General features: G+C 29.0%; 6 protein-coding genes across 8 annotated transcripts; 2 read left to right on the plus strand and 4 right to left on the minus strand.

Moving 5' to 3' along the window:
• Positions 1 to 192: 192 nt before the first annotated feature.
• Positions 193 to 3,077, plus strand: LOC126873951 (hydroxysteroid dehydrogenase-like protein 2). Its single transcript, XM_050635356.1, has 8 exons — positions 193 to 432; positions 1,119 to 1,282; positions 1,384 to 1,597; positions 1,673 to 1,878; positions 1,958 to 2,155; positions 2,249 to 2,464; positions 2,542 to 2,670; positions 2,754 to 3,077. The coding sequence occupies exons 1-8, from the start codon at positions 392 to 394 to the stop codon at positions 2,864 to 2,866; spliced, it is 1,281 nt and encodes a 426-aa protein (XP_050491313.1). The 5' UTR covers positions 193 to 391; the 3' UTR covers positions 2,867 to 3,077.
• Positions 2,753 to 5,092, minus strand: LOC126873956 (S-adenosylmethionine mitochondrial carrier protein-like). The gene is made up of 6 exons (XM_050635363.1): positions 4,438 to 5,092; positions 4,076 to 4,232; positions 3,879 to 3,988; positions 3,561 to 3,801; positions 3,349 to 3,487; positions 2,753 to 3,270 (listed from the first exon to the last, which is right to left on the minus strand). The coding sequence occupies exons 1-6, from the start codon at positions 4,486 to 4,488 to the stop codon at positions 3,156 to 3,158; spliced, it is 813 nt and encodes a 270-aa protein (XP_050491320.1). The 5' UTR covers positions 4,489 to 5,092; the 3' UTR covers positions 2,753 to 3,155.
• A 262-nt stretch (positions 5,093 to 5,354) lies between these two features.
• Positions 5,355 to 6,618, minus strand: LOC126873959 (RING finger protein narya). The gene is made up of 4 exons (XM_050635367.1): positions 6,315 to 6,618; positions 6,034 to 6,215; positions 5,734 to 5,942; positions 5,355 to 5,636 (listed from the first exon to the last, which is right to left on the minus strand). Exons 1-4 carry the CDS (start codon positions 6,421 to 6,423, stop codon positions 5,471 to 5,473), a joined length of 666 nt encoding a protein of 221 aa, XP_050491324.1. The 5' UTR covers positions 6,424 to 6,618; the 3' UTR covers positions 5,355 to 5,470.
• Positions 6,619 to 6,817: 199 nt separating this feature from the next.
• On the plus strand, positions 6,818 to 9,123 carry LOC126873954 (uncharacterized). 3 transcript variants are annotated; one of them, XM_050635360.1, is made up of 3 exons: positions 6,818 to 7,206; positions 7,283 to 7,416; positions 8,279 to 9,123. In XM_050635360.1, exons 1-3 carry the CDS (start codon positions 7,190 to 7,192, stop codon positions 8,974 to 8,976), a joined length of 849 nt encoding a protein of 282 aa, XP_050491317.1. In that variant the 5' UTR covers positions 6,818 to 7,189; the 3' UTR covers positions 8,977 to 9,123. The 3 variants fall into 3 exon arrangements, with proteins under 3 accessions (XP_050491317.1, XP_050491319.1, XP_050491318.1); XM_050635362.1 differs by having other exon boundaries at positions 6,917 to 7,206; positions 7,288 to 7,416; XM_050635361.1 differs by having other exon boundaries at positions 6,917 to 7,206; positions 7,288 to 9,123.
• A 2-nt stretch (positions 9,124 to 9,125) lies between these two features.
• On the minus strand, positions 9,126 to 10,757 carry LOC126873957 (uncharacterized). Its single transcript, XM_050635364.1, has 4 exons — positions 10,599 to 10,757; positions 10,045 to 10,094; positions 9,704 to 9,916; positions 9,126 to 9,575 (listed from the first exon to the last, which is right to left on the minus strand). Exons 2-4 carry the CDS (start codon positions 10,081 to 10,083, stop codon positions 9,321 to 9,323), a joined length of 507 nt encoding a protein of 168 aa, XP_050491321.1. The 5' UTR covers positions 10,084 to 10,094; positions 10,599 to 10,757; the 3' UTR covers positions 9,126 to 9,320.
• A 1,279-nt stretch (positions 10,758 to 12,036) lies between these two features.
• On the minus strand, positions 12,037 to 20,205 carry LOC126873958 (dynein axonemal intermediate chain 3-like). The gene is made up of 13 exons (XM_050635365.1): positions 19,545 to 20,205; positions 19,236 to 19,441; positions 18,660 to 19,091; positions 17,994 to 18,314; positions 17,669 to 17,917; positions 17,427 to 17,582; positions 16,880 to 17,223; positions 15,850 to 16,169; positions 15,374 to 15,602; positions 14,678 to 14,978; positions 14,183 to 14,350; positions 13,674 to 14,006; positions 12,037 to 12,832 (listed from the first exon to the last, which is right to left on the minus strand). The coding sequence occupies exons 1-13, from the start codon at positions 19,789 to 19,791 to the stop codon at positions 12,623 to 12,625; spliced, it is 3,516 nt and encodes a 1,171-aa protein (XP_050491322.1). The 5' UTR covers positions 19,792 to 20,205; the 3' UTR covers positions 12,037 to 12,622.
• Positions 20,206 to 20,269: the final 64 nt, after the last annotated feature.

Raw genomic sequence — 20,269 nt, forward strand, 5'->3', positions numbered from 1 at the left:
ATATAAAGGTAATATAAAATATGTAAAAATTATGATTTTAATTACGTTAAAATTACGTTAGCATTTAATTTTAATTAACAAATTTCTTCCGATATTTTTTAATTTCATTTTAAAATATTTAAAATCGTCAAAAACATGCAAAGAAAATGTAGCTGTTAATTTGAACGTATTTCATTGTTCTACATGAGTTCTCGCCATGTTGTCAAAAATGGCAATCTTAAAGAATCGATAATTAATCAAAATTCACGTATTGGACCTTGAATTGTATTGTATAGTGATACTGTGTAGCGTAATATATTTTTTGTACATATTTTATTCAGTCATTATTAACTAGCTTGAGCACAATCTTACAATTACGTAGCTGTTTATACGTTTATATCTTATATCGTTTATGACAGTTCTTCGATTTATTTGCAATATGATCAATACGGGGTTTGTATTATAAATTTATATTTTAAATTATAAATTGTATTATACATTATAAATTGTGTTATATATTTATAATATAAATTAGTATACTATAATATAAATTTATAATTCATATATTATCTATAACATAAACATAAATAAAAACATAAATTATTTATAACAGATTGTGTAAAAATAAAACAAACTGTTATTTTCAATCATTTTGGCGATTACGCAAAAGAAGATAATTGTAAATTATCAATTTATTGTTTTAAAAAGTTCATTAAATTTGAGTGTAAATTATACATATTGTGCTGTTAATTATGTTCTAGTTACGTTTTATTTATACATACATTAATTATAAAAGCTACAAAAATATCATTAAATATATAGCAAATATCATTACTGCAGACATTTATGTAAATTTATTCTTTTAACATAGTGTACCCTAATTAGAGACCTATTTTACTTACTGAATATTGTAATTAATACCTTATTTTGGATATTTTATGTATTTTTATATATTATGTGCATTTTTATATCTGCAAATTTCTCATAAATGCATAAACATCTGTAGTCTAATCATTATCAATACATATTAATAAATATATATTTTCATATGTACAGATATATATAGATGTATGTTTTTAATATCTATTAGTTTTATAGAATATACTTACCATGTATAAATGTTTAATATATGTATATAGAAAACTTGCTGGCCGCACAATCTTTATTACTGGCGCAACAAGAGGGATTGGGAAAACTATTGCCTTGAAAGCTGCAAAAGATGGGGCAAATATCGTCATTGCAGCTAAAACTGCAGAACCACATCCAAAGTTACCAGGCACCATATACACTGCTGCCAAAGAGAGTAATTATAAAAATAATAAAAAATATTAAATGATAATTAATTAATCATTTCAAATTTTGATATATGAATTTTCCTTCATTAAAGAAATTCATTTGTTTCAGTTGAGCAAGTGGGTGGTAAAGCATTACCTTGCATCGTAGATGTAAGAGATGAAGCACAAGTAGTGTCTGCAGTAGAAAATGCTATTAACAAATTTGGTGGTATTGACATTGTTATTAATAATGCCAGTGCAATTTCTTTAACAGGCACAGAATTTACAGATATGAAAAAATATGATCTTATGAATAACATCAATGCCAGAGGAACATTTTTAGTGTGAGTATAAAAGATCTTTACGAATTACATGTACAAATCAAGAATGATAATTATTATAGCGATATTTATTTTAAGGTCCAAGATATGTTTACCTTATTTAAAAAAAAGCACAAATCCTCATATAGTAAACATCAGTCCACCATTAAGCATGAAACCAATATGGTTCAAAAATCATGTTGCGTATACAATATCTAAATTTGGAATGTCAATGTGTGTTCTTGGCATGGCTGAAGAATTTAAGGACAGTGGCATTGCTGTAAATGCTGTCTGGCCAAAGACTGGTAAATTATTCATTTTTTAATTTCATTATTTTCTTAATTTTTATTTATTTGTATAAATCTAAATTTATTCTTAATCCAGCTATTTATACTGCCGCGGTTGCAATGTTATCTGGTGCTGAATCAAGTAATTACAGTCGTAAACCTGATATAATGGGAGATGCTGTGTATGCTTTGATTTGTAAAGATAGTAAATCTATTACTGGGCAGTTTCTAATTGATGAAGAAATATTAAAAAATGAGGGAATCACGGATTTCACAGATTATGCATGTAATCCAGGTATATTGAGTAGAATATAACATTTCTATAGTGATCTATAATTAATACTTTGTTAAAGGAATCTATTATAAATATTTCTTTCTCTTTTTTTAGAAAATAAAGATAAATTAATGCTAGATTTCTTCGTGGATGAAAATTTGGAGTCTTTGGGTTCAGAAGCTCATTCATTATATAAACTAACACAAAAGGATATACAGGATACTAATAAAACAAACGGAAAAATTGCACAAATATTTAGCGTTATTCAAGCAAACTTGAATAGTGATCTTGTTAACAAAACAGGCGCCATATTTCAATTCAATGTCAGAGGTAAATCAGCCTGTGAGATTAAATATTGTCTTTTATTGATTGCTCTAGAAACATGTCAATTAATATAAAGTTAATAGGTAGTGAAGCTGGTACATGGTTTTTGGATCTTAAAACTGGTCAAGGTTCGGCAGGTAGAGGAGAACCTAGTCAATCACCAGATGCTACGTTAACAATGGATTCTGATAACTTTTTTGCAATGTTTTCTGGTAATTAAATATATTTATGTATTAAACGCATTAGAAATTGATTTAGAATGAGGTTTATCAGTAGAAAATTTGTATTTGTTTAGGAAAATTGAAACCAACATCAGCATTTGTAATGGGAAAATTGAGAATTAGTGGAGACCTTCAAAAAGCAATGAAATTGGAAAAATTAATGAATCTATTAAAGTCTAAACTTTAAGAATCAAATGTTTCCTCTTTTTAAGAAACACTGAATCTAGAATATTCTTACATGAAACTAGAATATTCGTATTGTTACTTTTCTTTTAAAGTTTAATGTTAAGTATAAAATGTTTATACAGTTTTTAAAGATTAATGTAAAATATATTTTTATATACTCTCTTGTAATATATTTTGTAACAACAAATAATAAAGGAATTATACAATTTAAATGCTCAAATAGTTATTCCTATATTTCAAACTATATTTACAATATATCATTGATGTTTGTCATTTTCCATAAAAGCAATCTATAAATATAAGCAATATCTTATTCCTATAGTTTTTACCTTTTCATAAGTTCCAAAGAAGATAAATCCTCCCATAATTATGTACATTACTCTGGGGCTCACACCAGCAAAAAGTCTACAAAGTTTCCAATTTTAAAGTCAAATCAATATAAAAATTGAAAAATTATCCATTATAAATCAAATACCGACTTACCCATGAAAACCTTTATCTCTATATATATCTTTTAATACATATAGTATTTTTAATTTTGAAGTATTTCCATTTCCATGTGAAAGCATTATTCTTGTTTTTATAACATCTAGTGGTGTAGTAGCAGTGGCAGAAATACCACCTACATAATTACATGGAATTAATTATACATCAATTATAAAGTAAAATTATCATAGGATACTAAAGATTTAAACCTGCAATTGCTCCACATATTGCACTTTCTATAGGAAGAATTTCTCTGTCAACATGCAAACTCCAAACTTTCTTAAAGTATTCCCACATTGGAAATTGTATTAAACTAAAAGGCATATCTCTTAATACAGTGCTCCAATAACAACTATATAATAATCTAAGATTAATATCTTGTCTATCTAGCATTGAAACTTGTCTCCTTTGTTTTATTACTTCCACAGGTACTCTTATTAAACAGGCTACCTTCATTCAAATTAAATATAATTAGAGTTTTATTCTTAATGAAAATTCTAATTAATTATTTTTTTCCTAAGAATTACCATTTCTGCTAAAGATGCTGAACCCATGTGAAGGAACGAATGATATTTCTCAGGTACTCTACATTGCGTTACATTTTTAATACCTTCATATGTGACGAAAAATAATGATGCTAAAGTATTGTAAGAGATTAATTTATATGTAGTTGTATATATTTCTAAATTACTTTATATGACTTCATATTATAGCACTTGTTTACCACTTGGTGCAGATCCAATTATTATAGGAAGAATTCCTTTATAAAGATTAGAAAATCCTCCTGATTTTGCAAATCCTTGCTTAGATTGTAAACGTGTTTTTAATGTGTCTAATGGATGCAATATTACATCGACAGATGTCCCAGCCAATCCTCCTGCCTATTTAAATAAATACTTGAATTATAGAATAAATGAATTATAATGAATAAAGTTTCAGTTTTTTAAATTCTATTAGTTATTAAAAAAGTTATTAAACTAGTTAAAAAGTTATTAAATTAGTTATTTCAAATACTATTAGTTAAGTTAAAAAATAATTTAGATCAATTTTTGTCTCCCTTATATAAATAAACATTTTGTTACTTACTATTAAAGACACAGTGAAAGTAAATTTCGTATCCGTTGTTTCTAACGACATTTCATATTATGATAACTTTATTAATTTGAGTTAAACTACACTCATTGAATGAATCGTGGATAGAAGCCACTGTGGCATGAAAGTAAATTATCAAATACGCTAAAACCGCTCAACTTTACATAAGCATAATTTTGAAAATTATTAAATTACAATAAAAGAAGACAACCATTCTATTTATTTTTGTGCATAACAGCACAAAAATAACCTAGTTTAATCTACATACACATGACTACTATATTTCGTTAAAAATTTATCTAATGTTATCATTGAAGTAAAATTTTCATGTCATTGTTTTTTCATGTCATGATAATATCCATTATCAGTTAGAAATGATGACTTTTCGAAGAAATAATCTATATTCTTATTTTTTAATCCTATAATGGTAGACTGAAAACTTTTACAACCCTAAACCAATTTTCTGTATAGGTAGATAAATAAATAAAATTAACTTTATACAATAGTTGCCTCTTTTCTATAAAAAATCTTCGTAATAATATACGCAGGTAATTTAAATAAATTTGATAAAGATATATGAGTTGAATTCTGAACGGTTAAAAGACTACAGTTCAAGTCGGTATACTTTCGCAGGAAAAATATATGGGGTTATTATCAGTATATAATGAAGTCATAGGTACTTAAAAAATTCGAATATTTTATATTTATAAATTTGAATTTTAATAATGAATAAATAAAGAGAAGACAATTTTACTATATAAATGAAAAAAGGCAATTCCTTCATACTTCTTTAATTTTTAGTAACTGTATGTAGAAAAAACCTTTGTTGCTTTTTCATAAATATTTCTTCCATATGTTTTTAATTCTTTATATTTTGTAAAATTTAATTCTGCAATAATAAGGTGAATTCATTGTAAGATTATACGCATTTTATTATACATTTTTAATGACTTAAGGAGAGGGATACAGTTACCATTTTTTATTATGTATAGATAAATTAAAATATTGTTCTAATTCTGTCCAAAATCTAAAGGTAAGTAGAGTTGGTATCCGAAGTTCCACGAGAACCAACTGATCGTACTATATGAGGATAAGGAATACGAAAACCTTCGAACATTGCATTTCCCTTTCTCACGTCAAATGATTGACTCGACATATTCGCCCCACACGAAAAATATGAATTTGATGCAGGTCTAAAAAATAAAAGGAATTTTCCAGGAATTATCTTCTTTAGAATTTGAAGTTATAAAATAGTTTGAAATTTTTAATTTTGGACTTGTATCCATATACCTCATTTTTGAACTTCTGTTGTTGCCAGATTTTATTGGTGTAGATACATCACTTAAAGAGTTTAAAGTCCTATTTTGCATCTCGAAAGACATTAATTTCTTTTTCTGTTCAGTATTTTCCATTTTCAGTTTAATATATTTATCTCTCACCATTTTCATGTTTTGAGTTAGGCTATAGTAGTGGGACTTCAATGTTTCGTATTTTTTGTCCTTGAGAATTTGATTAAAAACATATGTTTCTTTCAATTCAACATACAAAAGTTAGGAAAAAGAAAAAAGAAAAAGAAAGTAAGAAACACACGATTTCATGAAAGCGTTGTATCATAATTTTCATTTGATTATTCTGAAAACCACATATTTTGTGTAATGATTCCAATGATTCATTCAATGGAGCAAAGAAATTCTCTACTTTCGACAATGATGGTTGCTGTAACTCGACAGAAAAAATATCAATCTGCTGACATTGAGGACACTGTTTTTCAGCTAAATTATGAAAGAGAAAACAGATTTATTTTTATATACAATATGAGCATATACTTATAGCATGAGTAATATTTATCATTTTATGCTGTTTATTATTGCCTTGTTGTATGCATCCATTACAATATATGTGACCGCATTGAGTCAAGCAAAATGGTTTTTTTCCTCTATGTGGTGTGGCAAAACACTTGTTACATATAAACATATCCATCTCTGTTAAAAAGAACAAACAACGTTTATACTTTATTTTCGAATAAAATCCACAATTTAAATTATCTATGGTGTATTGGTAATCTTATTTTGCGCTGAATCAGTAAAATTAGCACATGTGGCGGGAAATTCAAATATCTCAATAAATTAAAAAGATGAATTACAAAAGAAAATTCGTATTTTAAGATTACGTTGTATTTCCTCTATAATTAATATTATTGGATTTTATTTTTGAACAAATTTTACTTTGTAACTCTCATAAAAATACATTTTCTTCAATTCTTGCTTCAAATTTGCTGCGAACTTATCAAATAACCTAATACATACATTCAAATAAATAAGAAATTACTAAAGATTCTCATCTTGTAAATTCTTGTAAAAAATAATTTAATGTAAGTTACAATGTTTGAAATTTATCGAGTCCTGAAAAATCAACATGGAAGACAAAAAGGGTCTCGTTCTGCACATGCGTGACATGCAATAAATGTCTCAAAGACAGAGATATTCTATTCATCTCTATATATCTTGTACACGAGAACTTTGTTGACTTTGTTGATTTTCAAAACTCATTTTTCAAATAGTTTTTCCTATCGAGTCTGAAGGTCCAGATCTGTTTGTAAGACCGTAATATTGAGAGAACCTGAATTAATAACTAATAACTAATAACTGCTTATGATAATAATTAATAATTGTTGATACTAAAGATAACCTGTCTCTACACATGAGTAGTGTATTTTATTATTAACTGATATTGTTATGTGTTGATAATGGTGTCTTTAAAAAGGTATTGTAAATCGAATATATATAAGTTGTATACTATTGTAATGTTATTTGTTCATTACTCCATATATTTTATTTAGGATAGATAACTTAAAATTAATACAACTCGTGAAAGAACATGAACTACTATACAATTCTTCTGCTGAGAATTATGGATCTAACGTCGCACGAAATAATGCATGGAAAGAAATTGCGAGGATTATGGGATTGTCAAGTAAGGAATAAATTTAATATTATTTAAGTGTGAAATACACAAAAAGTAGTAAAATTATATTGAATACCAAAAACCAAATATTTATAAACTATCTATATTCTAATAATAGATAGTTATTAGATCCAGTTTGAGTCATGTATATCCAAAGAGAACAACAGGATTAGTTGATTAACCATATATTTGTATACTGTCTTTTTTGGACTACTAAATTGGAATTTTTCAGATGCTACATGATCTTCTCATAATTTTAACAACTTTGACCCTTAGACGACTAATAAACAATAAAAACTGTATATTAAGATAATGGCAAATAACTTACTTAAAGATAAAGAATTGTGTGATAGATTTCAAAGCAGCTGTGTTTACATAAATCTACACCATACTGTCCATAACAGTATTTTATATCTTTCTTTTTATTATTTTTTATACATACGATATCTTTGTAGATCTGAATTTTTTTCTTTAGAACAAATTTTTGAATGTAAAGACAATGTGTAAACCAAAATATCATATATAAATTGTATGACTTCTTTACCCGTTGTGAACAATGATTCATGATACATCATAGAAAGCTTTAACATATATGTTAAGCATGTTATATAAAACATTTTGAAATTTCATTAACACTACAGTGAGGTATGACTATTATGGTTATATCAGTAAAGTTTAAAACCAATCTGAAAATATACACAGAATATTAGATATACCATTATATGTGTACCCTTGGGCAGTTATATAAAACAAAAAATGAACAGAATAAAATAAAGGAAATAAAACAAAAAAAGTGGGCAAGATGCACTATTTCAAGCATCCTGTACTTATTGCAAAATGTGTGTTAATTATAAACTTTGTTCTATTTTAGCTGCACAATGTAAAAGGAGATGGATTATTATGAGAGATCAGTATCTAAGATTTCTACGGAAATCAACAGTAATCAACAGGAAGTCAACAGTAAGAAAAAAACGGACTCCAAAACCATATCAGTACCACTCTGAAATGGAATTCTTAAAGCCATATTTTAGGCAAGCAACATTTTATGGATGGTTACCGGAATTTTATACTCGCAATGTGCGAAGATCGCCTCGTATTTCAGATACTATAATAGAAAATACCAATTTAAACAACACCAATGATGAAAAATTAAGATCTGGATCGATATCTGTAATCACTATACCATCGGATCCTCTTCCAACTCAACAACTTTCAAATTCAAATTCAAAGAACGCATATGAGAAACCTCGTATAATCGGATCTTCATCTCTCGTAATGGAATATGCAAATGATAAACAATGTGAAACTCGTGATGTTCTAACAAAATACTTTGAAACTGTAGCTGAAACAGTTCGAGAATTTCCACCAACATTACAAGTGAAAGTAAAATCAGAAATATCAAAGATAGTTCATCAAGCTGAAATGGAACATATTCATCAAATTCAACTACAACCATACGGACAATTGATAAACAGTTTTCCAGAACCCGAGCAAATGTCTCTTAATAACATTATGAATTCGCAATATACAGTCGGACATACTTTAACAAAAATTGAACATCCCGGATGAAGATTGCCGCTAAATGTTTTATTGAAATAGTGAGTCTATAATAAATTGAGAAAATTCACAACCTTCATCAACAATTTACGTTTTTTGACAAGTTTGGAATTGTAATTATATATATATATATATTGTAATTATATACTATATATACATAGCATTTTGAAAGCATTTATTTAATAAGTAATAGCATGTTAAATAGAAATTAAAGTTCTGGGATTCTTGTGATGAGGAGAAACATAGGACAAGGTATTAGAATTTAAATTTTAACATTGGACTTAATATATAAGCAAAATCACTGAGGCATAAATATGTTTAAATATAATGATCAGGATTAAATACAGATTAGGAATTTATTCAGCTTTGATTATACCGCAAGCCCAACGATCTCCCGAATTTCCAGTAGATGCAGAAAGAGGACTGCTGCCTCTTCCAAGATCATCTTCGCCGGAATGAATGACAATTGCACGTCCTATGATATTGTTATTTCCAGTAAAAGAAATAATAGAATCTTTGATATTTACATCAGCAACTCCGCTTTCGTTTGCTAATATGTTACCTAGATCGCCAACATGTCTCACTGGACTATTTTGTCCACCGTGAGTGACCTAAAAGTAGAAATCAAAGATAGATTTCTTTTATAAGCATCATTTATAGCTTGGTCATATTTTATACGTAATTTACTAAGAATTGAATGCAAATTTTAATGTGGCCTTGTTATTAAATAATAACTTACATTCTCAGGATTGAAATGTGGACCAGTAGACATACAACCATCTCGTAAATCTCCCTTTTCGTGTACATGGATACCATGTAATCCTGGTGTAAGTCCATATACCTTTCCGGTAATTTCAATTAAATTATCCTCGCATTGAACCAAAGTTAGTTCCCCTGTTACATTTTTCGTTTTAGCATTATTTGGTACCAAATGGACGTGTGCAGCCTTTAGCTATGAGATATGAATTTCGTAATATTAAATAATTATATTAAGTAATTTATAAGAGTATAAATTAATTTCTCTTTTTAGGAATATTTCTTAATTTCTTTTTAATGAAACCGATATTTTGGCAAACATACCTGCGCAATGAAAGTGAGCAGTATGATTATTCGATTCATGGTGAAATATTCTGAAAATAAAATAAAATAATTATATAATATTGTATACAATTATTATATGGCAAAGGTTCCATAAATTTCTATAATTTTGACCTACTTTGAGAACCGTTAAGTTAGAATTAAATTGATTATCGATTTGTTTATGAATCAATTTTTGATCTATAAATTACGAATTCTATCTGTTCATTTTAAATCTAAATGTTAATTAAAAAGGAAGATCGATTATGTTTTAAAAAATATCAAAAAATAATTTTAGTTTGAAAATATATTCATACCATGAAAAATAAAAACTTATATAATTATATTAATAGGTACTAAAAATTACTTGTACTCTTTTTAACATTTTTTTAAAATAAAAATGACAAATCTACAATAACTATGATGATAAAATTATTCTTAAATTATAGTAACGTGCAAAATAAGAAAAATAAAAAATTTTTATCAAGCACGTAAACTTGTGAGATAATAGTCGATTAAAAGATTAAAAATAAATATTACGCCGTAAGCGAACGAACCGTTCAATCTTGGAGAATAAACGCAGAAAGTGAAAGGCACGTACTACATATGTACATTTATGCACGGATAATGACAAACTGGTTGCATGCTGTGCTGAAGGCCTACTTATACTATTCGTACTATTTGATGTATCCCCACTCGCTATTCCTTCAAAATGGTTATGAACAATTACTTCGAGAATGATCCTGCTCCATTAATTCACCTATTACCGCGACAAAATGATCGTCAAAGACGATGAAAGATTTTAGACCTAGATTTCACTGGCAACAAAGAGAATAATTCTTATATCTTATAGAGGTTAATTCGAAATGGATTAGATTAACATCTAATAATTTACCAATTAATAATTTTAATAAGTTGATGAACTATAACTTATAAATTTCTTTTTGCAATTTTATGTTAACTAGAATAATCAGATAACTTATAATTTGCAAAACTTACTTTGCAAATTTTTTTTGTTTTGTTATATTGAATTTCTCTTTTATAATGCAAAATAAATTATTGATATACGTATATATTGTGACTTGTCACTCGTAAAATTTCACTAATAATATTTTAGTAAATTGACGATGTTCAGGTTGGGCTCTGGAAAATTCTGCAAATTCCATGTCTTTTTCCTGATGATTGCATTAATGTATAAACATGAGTGTTTATATACATATAAACATGACGCAATATCGTAAAAGAATACTAGAGTTACCAAGCAAATTTAAAGATTGAGTAACCCCCTTTATATATATACACAAAAATTGAATGGCCATGAAAAATATTCCCAGAACAACTTTCGTTTAATTCGTTATGTAGGTCTTATTTCAATATATTTCAAGGACAAAAATAATTGTAAGACTAACGCTATTAAGAAGAATGCTATTATATTTGTCATCACGGCAATTTCCTTAAATTCTCAAAACATGTTATTATCTTTTAATTGGTTTATAATCCTTATTAATTTAAGAAAACTACTTTTGATCTTTTATTTATGTTGTAAAGATGAAAATTGTTTGCAACCATTTTCTACAACAAAATTGAAGATTATTTACAGCGTATGTGATGGTAGGTGGAGACAACTACGACGCAAATTGCTCTCTTTTGTTTGCTTGAATCCTTCTTCTAACGAATACCGGATATTATATTTGTAAAGCACTGATTTTCAGTTCATCTACGTGAACGTGAATCATCTAATCTCAATTCATCCACGCAACAATGTTTCTTGCAGTTGAATAAAGCGCAATTCTTCACCTTTTTTTTCTTCAATTTGTTTTCTTCAACTTGACTTTTTGTTACCTCAACATTACTTTAATCTTTTACATTAATTTTCAATAAACAAAATAAAATTTTATTTTTGTAACACAATATTTTAAGATTACTTTCATTGAAAATTAAGTATATTTTCATGCTAAGTCACATTGCGTACAGCATTTTGCTCGTTCAACGCGCTTCCAGGGTCCACACATTTTTGAGCATTCCAAAAAAATTTTGTATAATGCATATATGCACTTTTCAAATTCACATTTATAAAGTATTCTTAAATATTACTACATATTTTTTATACATCTGTTTAGTTTATCATCTTGGCTTTCAGTTTTTTTATTTCTATGAGATATTTTACTACTTTTTTAGAATTAGAGCCTATTTTGTAAAATAATTAAAAAATTGTTTCCTCACAAATTAAAACGCGGACTTTCAAATAACAAAATGTTGTACAACGATAAAACACTTTATAAAGTACGATGCACGATTGACACAAACCTACCGATGTTGTGGCAATACTGACCGATTATTTTTCACCCTCTCGAAATTTCGACATATATTTATTTTGCTAATCATTTGTCACAAGAATATGCAAGGCTCCGTTGCCTTGGTAACGTAACAGAAAAATCAATTTATTTTTAATTTCTTGAGCCGTCTATACGCGCATATGAAAAAACATTAAAACAAAATATCTCGTGACCTATGTGTTAAGTATATTTTCATGCTAAGTCATAGTTACATAATTAAATTAATGTTTTATCGTAGGTATCATTTATATGATTATACTGAATCTCTTCTTCGATTTGTTCAATTTTTTCAACTCGGTATCCATCGTGACGCGTATCGTTTTCTTCTTTCTTAGAATATTCTCCCAATTAAACGAATGCTGAAACGGATGCTTCTGTAAATCAGCTAACACTTTAGCCTGCGTTTCCATAAAATGGTAAATGATCTCTTCATTCGGGTCAATTCGTTGCATTTCCTTAAAATTCATTAGAGAAAGAATCATAAATGAAAAAAGATCATAATTAAAATACGGTAAGGACATCCTCTAATAATATTAATCGATCGATCATAGTACACAGTAGCTGACGAAACTATTTGGACACTTCTATCAAAACTTTTATATCCATGTTGTATGTAAAATATTTTGAAACATTAGCACTGTAATAAGACATAACTGTCATGATTATACTGATCAAATTTGAAACTTCAGTTCTGTGTAACATATATAATATATTCATAAAAGGTGCCTGTACAAGTGTTCCACTACTTTCATCAGAAAAATTAGACGCGATATAAGGCACATAACAATGGCCAATAATAAAGAACAATAGTAATAATAATGAAAGTCATGTAAATGCTCGGGAAGCTCTCTTTAAAATATTTAGGTGTATTGTATTCAACATCTTTTTTCTTGTAACGATGTAATAATGATACAATGATTATGCAATAAGACGAAACGAGATGAATAAATTGGACGTTGTGATATAGTGTGTTAAGTTATTATTGACCTTCTGATGATTCTCCATAGGCAAATTAGATCAGTTATATCCAAGTTTACCTTTTTTAGTATTCTAAACTATCAAAAATTTAAAAAAAGATTCTGAAGTATTTAACTCCTCTACTACAGTTAATCGCCTCTAATAAAATTACTCTGTTAATCCGCGTTAATCGTATGCTCTTCGAATCATTTTTGATGAAAAAATTCAGAGATAAAATTTTGTAGTAGTTTGCCTATAGAATCTGCCTTTGGAGGGATTATCATAGAATTTTCTGCTATATGTTTCAAACTATAATCCAACTTTCGTCATTCCATTTACCATCATTTCCTCTTCGAGTATAGTGTCCTCCACAGTAACTGGTTTATCGATTCTTCCTGGCACTGGCGCCACGGAAATTCGTTTGGTCTCTGGCTGATGTTTAGGGAAGAAAAGGTTTTTGGTGTGCTCAAAAATACTTTCTTGCATTTTTAATGTCTGCCGTAATTTTTTCTTCTTCCTTTCTGCATCCTGCCGTAATCTTAGAATAGGTTCACGCTGCCTTTCGAGGTCGTCTTTCTTTAAACCTTTCTTCTCCAGAAGCACTTGCTGCATGTGCTTCAACTCCCTTGTTTTCCATCTTTCACGTGATTCTTCAATCATATCCCATGTTTTCTAAAAAATCGTCCCAATTAACGATCAAATAACAGTTTAAATTCTTTTTCTTATTATTATTACATTAAAAAGAAGTCCGGTTCTATAAGCTGATCTTTTTCTTTTAGTAATATTAGTTTTTAGTAATATTAGTTTAGTAACATTAGTTTAGTTATATTAGTTTAAAAGAAACATACTAAGCCTTTTTTTAGAGGCTCTACTAAAGGTCCAGCTTCCATTGTTTTAGTGGTGACTGCTTTCTCTTCTTCCTCTTGTTTCTTCCTCTCTGCTTTTCTTTGTTTTTCTTTGATCTCCTTATAAGCCGTTTGTGTCCATCTCTCTAACCATTCCCTACAGCTCTTTACCTGGAATTACCCGTCCGAATGGGTTAATAACCCATTCAAAGCTAATGAGTATGCCATGAGAAAAAAATTGTAATTGTATTCGAAAAGATAAAAAAATTATTCTGAAGAAGTTGAAGAATTAAAATATTACAATCCTGAAAAATTGTATAATACAAAGATAATAATGAATTAAAATAAAATAGTACAAGAAGAATAAATGAAAATAAAGATCTGCGTTGTTTAGACATAGTATAGAAAATTAGCAATTCAGTAGTTTGGCCAATTTATATCGTGACGTTGATAGATTAAATTAAGTTTAAAATATCATTTCATTTTGTACAAATTTACCCTTTTAACTTGGCGTTCGATAAAATTACTCATCCATTCTACACAAGCGGTGTCCTTCTTGAAAAAAACATCGGGAGCGAGAAACATCCTTAAGATACCATTGAAATCGCAAAATCCTACGCATTGTGGAGTCAAATATAATTCGTGTGTGTATATCCCTGTAATTATGCGACCTGACAGACTCTGCATGACACATGGTTCTTCTGTTTTCACCATGAAATCCCATAATTCGACGGTACCATCTAATCGTGTTAGAATTACTATCGTGGGGCGATAACTACCCCAAGAAATAGCAGTGAGGCTATATAAAAGGATAAATTATTTTTTTGTATATAAAAGTAAAGGAAAAGAACGTGATAAGTTACATTTTCTTTTACAGGGGAACAGTTTTAAAAGTCAGTACAAGATGACTATTCATATTGTATACTAATTTCTCACTAATATCTTCGTGTCAAATATCTCATAGCTTCTATATACATTTCTAGATTAGGTTCAATATAATCAAGACACTCGTGTCTCATTATAATGTTAATGAAATGTCGAAATGTTTTATATAATACATACAACATATATATATATATACATATAAATTTTCTCTAACTGTACAAATGCTTCCGAGAGCTATTATATTCGAGAGACATTATATTTCGAGAGCATTATAATTACAATGAAATGTTTTAAAAATCCGAAATGTACCTAACTTGTGATTTCTTCCAAAATAACGGTATACCAATATCCTCCTTCCAAATAGCGAATATTTTGCCACCTATGGTTGCAAGCCACGATGTATTTAGTCTAGATCTAACAGAATGTGTTATAGGACCATCGTGTATTCTTTTAAACCAACACCATTGACATACTTCCGTATTAATATTTAAATCTGTTGTGAAATCGTATCCCTCCCACGTGATACAACCAAAATCGCCTAGAAAATCAAATGTAGTTAAATTAAAATTAAATTAATGATTTAAAAATATACAAGGCGTTTGATTTATCTTGTATTGCTTAATATTTTACAATTATTTTATATACAAAAAATTGTACCAAGACAAAGAAATTTAAGATAAACCTGTGTAGTAAAAATAAATATAATATATAATTAATATATATAAATACAAAAATACCTACAGCAAAATACCTACTTTTTCTTTTTATAAATTGTTTTTTTATACCTTCAACAGTACCGACATGTATCATCGGTTTCATCACATAATCTGGTTTCTTGATAACATTTTCAAAATACCTCCGGATAGTTACATCTTGCGTTGATGGAGCAACGTCAGTGCGTTTTTTCATAAATTTCGGTGCATACATGCTCATAGTAGTTATTACTACGTTTCGACTTTCGTTTGGATGTTGGATTGTCAAGACATAATAGGGCTTGAAAATACGGTCCAGTACTTTAAACGGAGATATCGACTTTGCCAATGCTTCTGGTCTTATTACGGTCTCTTTCCTTTTCTCCTTTTTCTCCTTCTTATACATCTGCCATCTTATAAATAATAACAATTTCTGATTAACTCGCTAGTAAAGATTAATTCAATAAGAAACTGTAAACCATATTTTAATTTCCGATTAATTCCTTCTTTTTTATTTAATTTATGAAAGTGCATAATCGTGAACGAATAAACTTTTCTGATCGAAGCTAAAAAAGGTATAAAACAGATGAAAATGATGACTTATTAAAAAACAATATTCATCATATATTTATGTAACAAAATAAAATAATAAGGGATAACATTTCATTTCTGGAGAACCTTCATTTTAATTTAATTAGTTTATATTTAATGGCAAATACTTGCACTTTAAGTAAATCGTATTCTAGTTTCTGAATGTGTAATCTCCTTTTCTCTCTAATAATATTGATCACAAAGTTGAAATAAACATATATTTTTTATAATGATAAGAAAAACTGGAAGATTATTTGTTTATCGGGTAAAAATTGTATATCAACTCGATATTAAAAAATATATAAAAACTCGATATTAACTTCTATAATCTAATTATAACGAATACTCTGTTTTAGATGTTTTCTATATTTTATATATCTTAGTTTTTAAGTATTTTTGAAATGCTCAAAGCGTGCTCCTATTTACATACTCGTACTAGGGTTAAAGTACTCTAAAATATTAAATTAATTATGATATCCTCACAACATGTATAATAAGTAATGAATCGAATTTACTTAAAAAAAAGACCAACTTTTCATCTAACTTCAAGTTCCAGAAAGCGATCGTACCATCCTCGCTTGCAGTTACAAATTGCGACGATAAATCATTGACACTAGTGTCTTCTGGCAATGATGTAATTCTGCCACTGGAATCAAGCTGATCATACGGAGAAATCCATATAATCTGAGTAACAGCCGCCTTCTGGCTCTCTTTTAACGAGGACATTGCAGTAGGTCTGATTACGGACGTTCCAATTACTTCCTGCATCCATATGGTCAAAGTCTTTATCGCGATTCTATGCTTGATTTGAGCAGCTGTATACACAATTACCGCTTCCACTTTTTCGATTTTACCTGGGATGTGCCATAGTACGATCTGTAATAGTTTAAACATGGTATTTTATAAACATAAAACATTAAAATTATTAGTAATTGAGGACATTAATTGATAAGTACATTTTTATTGATTTTTTTCATTTTAATATTAAATTATAATTATATTGTACATTAAATATTGTTATGAAATACTCATATTTTTTAATAATAGTCTTCTTAGCACTTTAGATTATTAATACTTAACTGGCCATTTGCGCAACCACCTACGATCAGATTTCCATCTAGTGGACTCACAGCTACGGATGTCACTTCCCTTGGACATTCAAGAACCAATTTTGGTGTCAAACGATCGTTGAACGACCATACGAGAACAAAATTATTGTCGCAAGCCTTAACTACCTGGGACGGAAAATTCGAGATTTACTATCTTAAAAATTTAAGAAATCTAAGAAATTGGAAGAAAGACATCTTTTTTGTAGATTCACCTCTTCGTTAGATTTAGGTCCAATTAGATGTTGACTCTTTGAGTAGCTCGTGTAGGCAGCAAACGCTATACCAGACCATAATGGATGCCAGCAAAGGTCATTGATGACTTTATTAGCCACGTGCTGTTCGTCGTGAAAGCTCAAGTGTTCCTCATAGCTTACAGGTATCGGCCACTGTGTATCTCTTATGTTCCTCACTAAATTGCCATAATCGTTCGTGTAAATGTCCCAAGTAGCATTTAACAACAACTACAATAGTATAAAGACAAAAATAGACGAATTATATTACATATTATATATTATTATTAGATTGAAAAAAACTAACTTGATCGCACACATAGTCACTGAAACGATGAAGGAAGCTCCTCAAAGATTCTACTTTATCTGGCGTAAATTTCGATATATCCGGAGACTTATATTCATATTTGTACTGAACCCAACAATTTGTAAATACCGAAAGAGCCGTTTGAGTTTCCACGTCTCGAACATCCGGAGTAACTTGAGTCATATTATTTAACAGTTTACGTGGAATATTTTCAAAGATTTGACGGTAAGGGAGAAGTTCGATGTATCCATCTCTAACATCGTCTACTTTTCTGTCTTCGAATTGGAATGATGCATTGAATATATCTGCTGTTCCTATTACCTAAAATGAACCGATGATGTACGCAATACATTATCATCCAAAAGTGAACATTTACTTATTTTTAACAGAATGTAATATAATTGCAAAATTATCAAAAAGAATATTCAGGACGACTTTATCTTAAAAATCGTAAAATATTACATTATATATATATATATATATATATATATAATTATATACCATAGATTCCCTATATGTGTATAGTAAAAGTCCATCTCATTCTCCAAAATTATATTAATAAAAAGTGACACGTTTGTTACAAAAAACTCTTTTCTTCATTCTAGTATTGCCTACATGATAAAAGTACTTTCATTCATTCCCTTATTTCGCCTTCCACTTTTTTACCTCGATCTCTAACAGCGGTCTAGTATTCTTAACGATGGACGCCTCGATCTCTACACTGCTGTTAAATTCCTGCCATTTCCCTAACGGTTTATAGACGGCGGTCCTCACACGACTTTCATGTTCCTCTCTTTGTTTCTGAATTTGTTCGATCACAGCATCTCGACCATCCTCCGTCAAGCATATGTAGAACTGACCTTCTTCGGTTAACGATGGAACATAACCGATTAATATCTTCGAATTCGGAAACATTCGAATCTCGTTTTTTATTGGCAGGAAATCGCTACTGTCTTCGTGGAGATCTATATTGTCTTCAATGATCTCTTTCCGAACGTATACCCAAGGATACTCGGTGCTAACGTTTTCTCCTATGACACAGCCAACTACCTTTTGCGTTAGAGACGACAAGTTGATCCTTGCTATACCTGGTGCACCCTGAACAAGAACGTACTACTTAATAGGTTGTTTATTTGATCTAAAAAAGACCAGTGATCGAATAAGAACATAATTGAGGAGTTTTTTGGGCGGAAGAACCAATAAAACAATATAAAGAAATAAAATGACATTGATTTGGATTACTAGTGAAACAGAATAGCGAATTTCTTTCGGTGGTTCGGGTACATAATCCACCGAAGCAAGACGTAGAAGATCGCTGGTTGATGGACCGGAAGCAGAATAAGAATCTAAATCGAAAATCGTTCTTCGCCTTTCTTTTAATGTACTTATGTCCAAGCGTACTGTTTCCTTTGCTTCCTTTTCCCAATCTATGGTTTCGCTAGAAATAGCTTCACAGAAAATTCTAATTAATTATATTTATAACGTTTCATAAAATTAATTAGTTATGGTTAATTAAAGAGTTTACTATTGATTGACAAAATGAAGACTAACACTTTACTGCTTCCGTCCAGTCCTTTTCATATTTAGGCATGTATCCATAATCTTCAGCTTCGGAATAATCGTCATCGTACATGGCATCTTCTGCTGGCGCAGAATATTCCCTTTTCCTTGATTCTTCAACTGTACTTTCATATTCTCCCTGTTCAGTTTCTTCATTTTGAAGAATTTTGTCATCTTGATTAGGTTGCTCATCTTGTTTCTCTTTCTCTTCATTATGAGGCCCATGTTCATCAGCCATTATATTTCAGTTAATTATGCGAAAATAGTAGAAAAATGATATAAATAATATTAAATTATTTAAACACGTTAAACAGAAATTTGTACATACATTTCTGTCACACGTGACGTTGTCGACTATGCTATGACAGGAATCTGACAAATATATATGTATTGTATTCGATTTATAATCGTACCACGAACGAGGTACTGAACGAGATGTGAGATCTTAATATTGACATACGAATACCTCTACAATACTTGTTCATCCTATTACAGAGCATACACTGCTTTTACATGTATCAATTAATCTTTGGCAAACGATGCCAAGCTAAGGATTACGCTACTTGTAGTCCAATTTAGGCCTCAATAAACTCTGTTCTTTCTTTTATTTAAGCTGTAGAAATATAGAATTTTATGTTTTTCGGAATTTCATAGGAAAATTTACTTTCAATTTAAACATTGATTAGGCATGTATAATCACTGATTAGTCAATATAT

Source organism: Bombus huntii, chromosome 15 (assembly GCF_024542735.1).
Source record: "Bombus huntii isolate Logan2020A chromosome 15, iyBomHunt1.1, whole genome shotgun sequence".
Lineage (NCBI taxonomy): Eukaryota > Metazoa > Arthropoda > Insecta > Hymenoptera > Apidae > Bombus > Bombus huntii.

Coding starts and splice junctions, on each gene's coding strand:
- LOC126873951 (XM_050635356.1), top strand. CDS start 392: ATGACAGTTCTTCGATTTATTTGCAATATGATCAATACGGG. Junction 2,156..2,248: donor AGATTATGCATGTAATCCAG/GTATATTGAGTA, acceptor CTCTTTTTTTAG/AAAATAAAGATAAATTAATG. Junction 2,671..2,753: donor CTTTTTTGCAATGTTTTCTG/GTAATTAAATAT, acceptor GTATTTGTTTAG/GAAAATTGAAACCAACATCA.
- LOC126873956 (XM_050635363.1), bottom strand. CDS start 4,488: ATGTCGTTAGAAACAACGGATACGAAATTTACTTTCACTGTGTCTTTA. Junction 3,989..4,075: donor AATTGGATCTGCACCAAGTG/GTAAACAAGTGC, acceptor ACAATACTTTAG/CATCATTATTTTTCGTCACA. Junction 3,488..3,560: donor AATATGTGGAGCAATTGCAG/GTTTAAATCTTT, acceptor GTAATTATGTAG/GTGGTATTTCTGCCACTGCT.
- LOC126873959 (XM_050635367.1), bottom strand. CDS start 6,423: ATGGATATGTTTATATGTAACAAGTGTTTTGCCACACCACATAGAGGA. Junction 6,216..6,314: donor TAATGGATGCATACAACAAG/GCAATAATAAAC, acceptor TTCATAATTTAG/CTGAAAAACAGTGTCCTCAA. Junction 5,943..6,033: donor TACAACGCTTTCATGAAATC/GTGTGTTTCTTA, acceptor CAAATTCTCAAG/GACAAAAAATACGAAACATT.
- LOC126873954 (XM_050635360.1), top strand. Junction 7,417..8,278: donor GAGGATTATGGGATTGTCAA/GTAAGGAATAAA, acceptor GTTCTATTTTAG/CTGCACAATGTAAAAGGAGA.
- LOC126873957 (XM_050635364.1), bottom strand. CDS start 10,083: ATGAATCGAATAATCATACTGCTCACTTTCATTGCGCAG. Junction 9,917..10,044: donor TGCTCACTTTCATTGCGCAG/GTATGTTTGCCA, acceptor CATATCTCATAG/CTAAAGGCTGCACACGTCCA. Junction 9,576..9,703: donor CACATTTCAATCCTGAGAAT/GTAAGTTATTAT, acceptor TTCTACTTTTAG/GTCACTCACGGTGGACAAAA.
- LOC126873958 (XM_050635365.1), bottom strand. CDS start 19,791: ATGGCTGATGAACATGGGCCTCATAATGAAGAGAAAGAGAAACAAGAT. Junction 19,092..19,235: donor TTCGCTATTCTGTTTCACTA/GTAATCCAAATC, acceptor GTTCTTGTTCAG/GGTGCACCAGGTATAGCAAG. Junction 17,224..17,426: donor GTGGTTGCGCAAATGGCCAG/TTAAGTATTAAT, acceptor AAACTATTACAG/ATCGTACTATGGCACATCCC.